Genomic DNA, 2,955 nt, shown 5'->3' with positions numbered 1-2,955 from the left:
TTACGGTTTATGAGAATCAGTTGGACTGGGTATGTGTGGGTAGAGTGTCTAAACGATATTTACGTTGGGTTTATATATCTATATTGTTTGGAAATGTTTATTTTGCAAGATTATTAATATGATTTATTATTATAAAAATATTATGGGCTCGGAAACCCTATGTATCTCACTTGGTTTTCCCAAACTTGGCCCACTCAATTTACATGCATCACAGGTAGCAGAACTACGGCTGCTGGAAAATAATTAGGATGCCGAGTGAAATAAGAGATAAACCAGTAATAGTTTTTAGGACCTTTTTAAGTATTTATGCTGTAACCTATTTTGGATAATAATTATGACATCCTTGGTATTTTGATAATCTAAAAGTATATTTGTTATCTCAAAATGTTTTATTAAACCGTGATTTTCTGCAACAAAGATAACCCATTATTTTAAAGCGTAAAGAAAAAGTTTTAATTGTTTCTGAGAAACTTGGGGGATGTAATAGTTGGTATCAAAGCATTAGTTTAAGTGAACTAAGAATTTTGATAATTTGTAGACTTAAACTTAGAAGCTAAGTGAAAATGGCGAGATGTGTGATAGCGTACTTTAGGATAGATACCTAAATTTCTATGATATAGATACAAGCACTAGCATTTTATAGAAAGATGACTTAATTGCTATTATGTACAAAATATATATCTATATTTTTGTAAGTAAAAATATTATTAAATTTAGGCTACTCCTTTCTATGAGTATAGAACTAAATTACGATCACAAGCAGCGGTAGAATCGTCAATAACGATGGAGGTCCATCTCCTCAAAATGTCGAAGAGGGAGTTGCTCACTTTAATATGGAAGAAGCTTGATTGATGATGCAAACCATGCTAGATCAATAATGACATGATTTTAGGGAGCTTTTGACTCAAGAGCTAGAAAATGCTAGAGGCAGAGCGCTAGTAATCAACAAGCCATTTCTCATTGAGCAAGTAAACGATGAACCTATTCCTACTCACAAAGCAATCATTCAGGAAGGAAACAGTGAATCTAAAAGTAATCAAGGGCCACCTCCTCTAGAAAAAACAGAATTTAAGAGGAATGTTAAACCAAAAGCAGATGCAAGTATAAGGACTATATGACTTGCAAACCATCGTCTTTTAATGGGAAACAAGATCCAGTTGAAGTAATGGACTGGATTTATGAAATGGAGCCAACCTTCATAACATGTGATTGCATAGGAAAAATACTAACCACTTAGGCTCTGAGGCAATTTAAGGGTAGAGCGGTTCGTTGGTGGAACACATTAGGAAAGAGGATCAGCCCTAACAAGCCACTGCAGCTAACATGGGATAAATTCCTGGTACACTTCAAGTGCATGTTCTGCTCAGATCAAAACATGCTGGAGCTAGAGAAAAAATTCCTGACACTGAAGAAGGACAACATGTCGATTGATGAGTATACCAATGCTTTCACAGAAAAGATGGAGTTCACCTTGCGTATTGTTCCCGATGAACTAGTAAAGATCAATAGGTATGCTAAAGGACTCTGGGTTGCGAAGTCTATTGAAAACATGATCAAGTGAAGGACTACCGACAATGCTGAAGTTTTCGAGAAGAGGAAGATTGAAGGTTCCTTAGGGAACAACAACAAGAAGAAGAAATTATCAAGGCCTTTGGGAGTAGTCAAGAAGAAAAATGGCGCGACTAGTGTAAAAAGAAGCATTGGCGTGACTGTGTTGTATTCTTCAAGTGCAAGAAGACAGGACACATTTCTACAAACTGCCCAGTAAAATGAAAAGTTTGCTACATGTGTAGAGAAGAAGGGCACATGAAAGTTGAGCGTCATCAGGCTGAGAAACTAACCCTGGAGATCCTACCAGCAAAACCCAAGGGACGAAACTACCAAATGACCCTCAATAAACCCAACGAAGAGACTGACATTGCTTCAGGTACATTCCTAGTTAACCAAATTCCTACCAAGATTTTATTTGACTTAGGAGCAGATCAATCCTTTATTTCATATGAATTTGGTAGAAAACTTAAATTACCACGTAGATTAAATTCTCCAATGATGGTAGAAGTAGCTGGTGGCAGGAGTGTATCTGTTAGTAATAAGTTAGAAAGCGTAACCATCAACTTAAATGGGAATGAATTTCATAAAGACTTATTACCCTTTGCGTTAAACGTATTTGACGTAATTTTGGGCATGGATTGGTTTGGAGAAAATCTTGCAGACATCTAATGTGGAAGAAAGATGTTGCACAACAATCCACCTAGGAGAGAACCTTTCGTCAGATACGGTGATAAGAGTAGAGTAAAGTATGGAATCATTACAATGATGAAAGCCAGAAGATGTATCAACACATGATATATAATATTCTTGGCATATGTGATTGACATGAAGAAGGAGAAGAAGGCAATGACTTAGATACCAGTAGTGTGTGATTTTTCGGAGCTATTTCTAGATGACCTACCCGGACTACCACCAGAGAGACAAATAGAGTTCAAAATTGACTTAATGCCAAGCATGATTCCAATTTCAAAAGCACCATGGACCGAAATAGATGAAAAAGGTAATGACACAACTCCAAGAATTATCAGACAAAGGTTTCAGTAGACATAGTTCATCACCATGGGGAGCTCCAATACTGTTTGTAAAGGAGAAAGGCGGTAGGATGAGAAGGTGTATGGATTATCGAGAGCTAAACAAGACTATAATAAAGAAATGCCACCTAATACCTAGAATAGGAGACTTGTTCGATCAATTATAGGGAGCAAAATTCTTATCTAAAAGTGATCTTAGGTCATGCTATCATCAGTTGAAGGTAAGAGAACAAGATATTGACAAGACAACCTTTAGAACAAGATATGGACACTACGAATTCCATGTTGTGCCATTTGGGCTAACAAATGATCCAGTAGCATTTATGGATTTGATACATCGAGTTTGAAAACCTTTCCTCAATAAATCAGTAAT

At 36.4% G+C, this 2,955-nt stretch overlaps 1 protein-coding gene across 1 annotated transcript; it reads left to right on the top strand.

Moving 5' to 3' along the window:
- Positions 1 to 1,785: 1,785 nt before the first annotated feature.
- On the top strand, positions 1,786 to 2,220 carry LOC145113133 (uncharacterized). The gene has a single exon (XM_079049256.1). The coding sequence runs from the start codon at positions 1,786 to 1,788 to the stop codon at positions 2,218 to 2,220; it is 435 nt and encodes a 144-aa protein (XP_078905382.1).
- Positions 2,221 to 2,955: the final 735 nt, after the last annotated feature.

The sequence above is a fragment of the Lactuca virosa genome, chromosome 5 (assembly GCF_052849685.1).
Source record: "Lactuca virosa cultivar CGN04683 chromosome 5, Lactuca_virosa_CGN04683_v6, whole genome shotgun sequence".
NCBI lineage: Eukaryota > Viridiplantae > Streptophyta > Magnoliopsida > Asterales > Asteraceae > Lactuca > Lactuca virosa.
The sequence above is the reverse complement of the archived record's forward strand: the minus strand, read 5'-3'. Positions and strand labels throughout refer to the sequence as shown.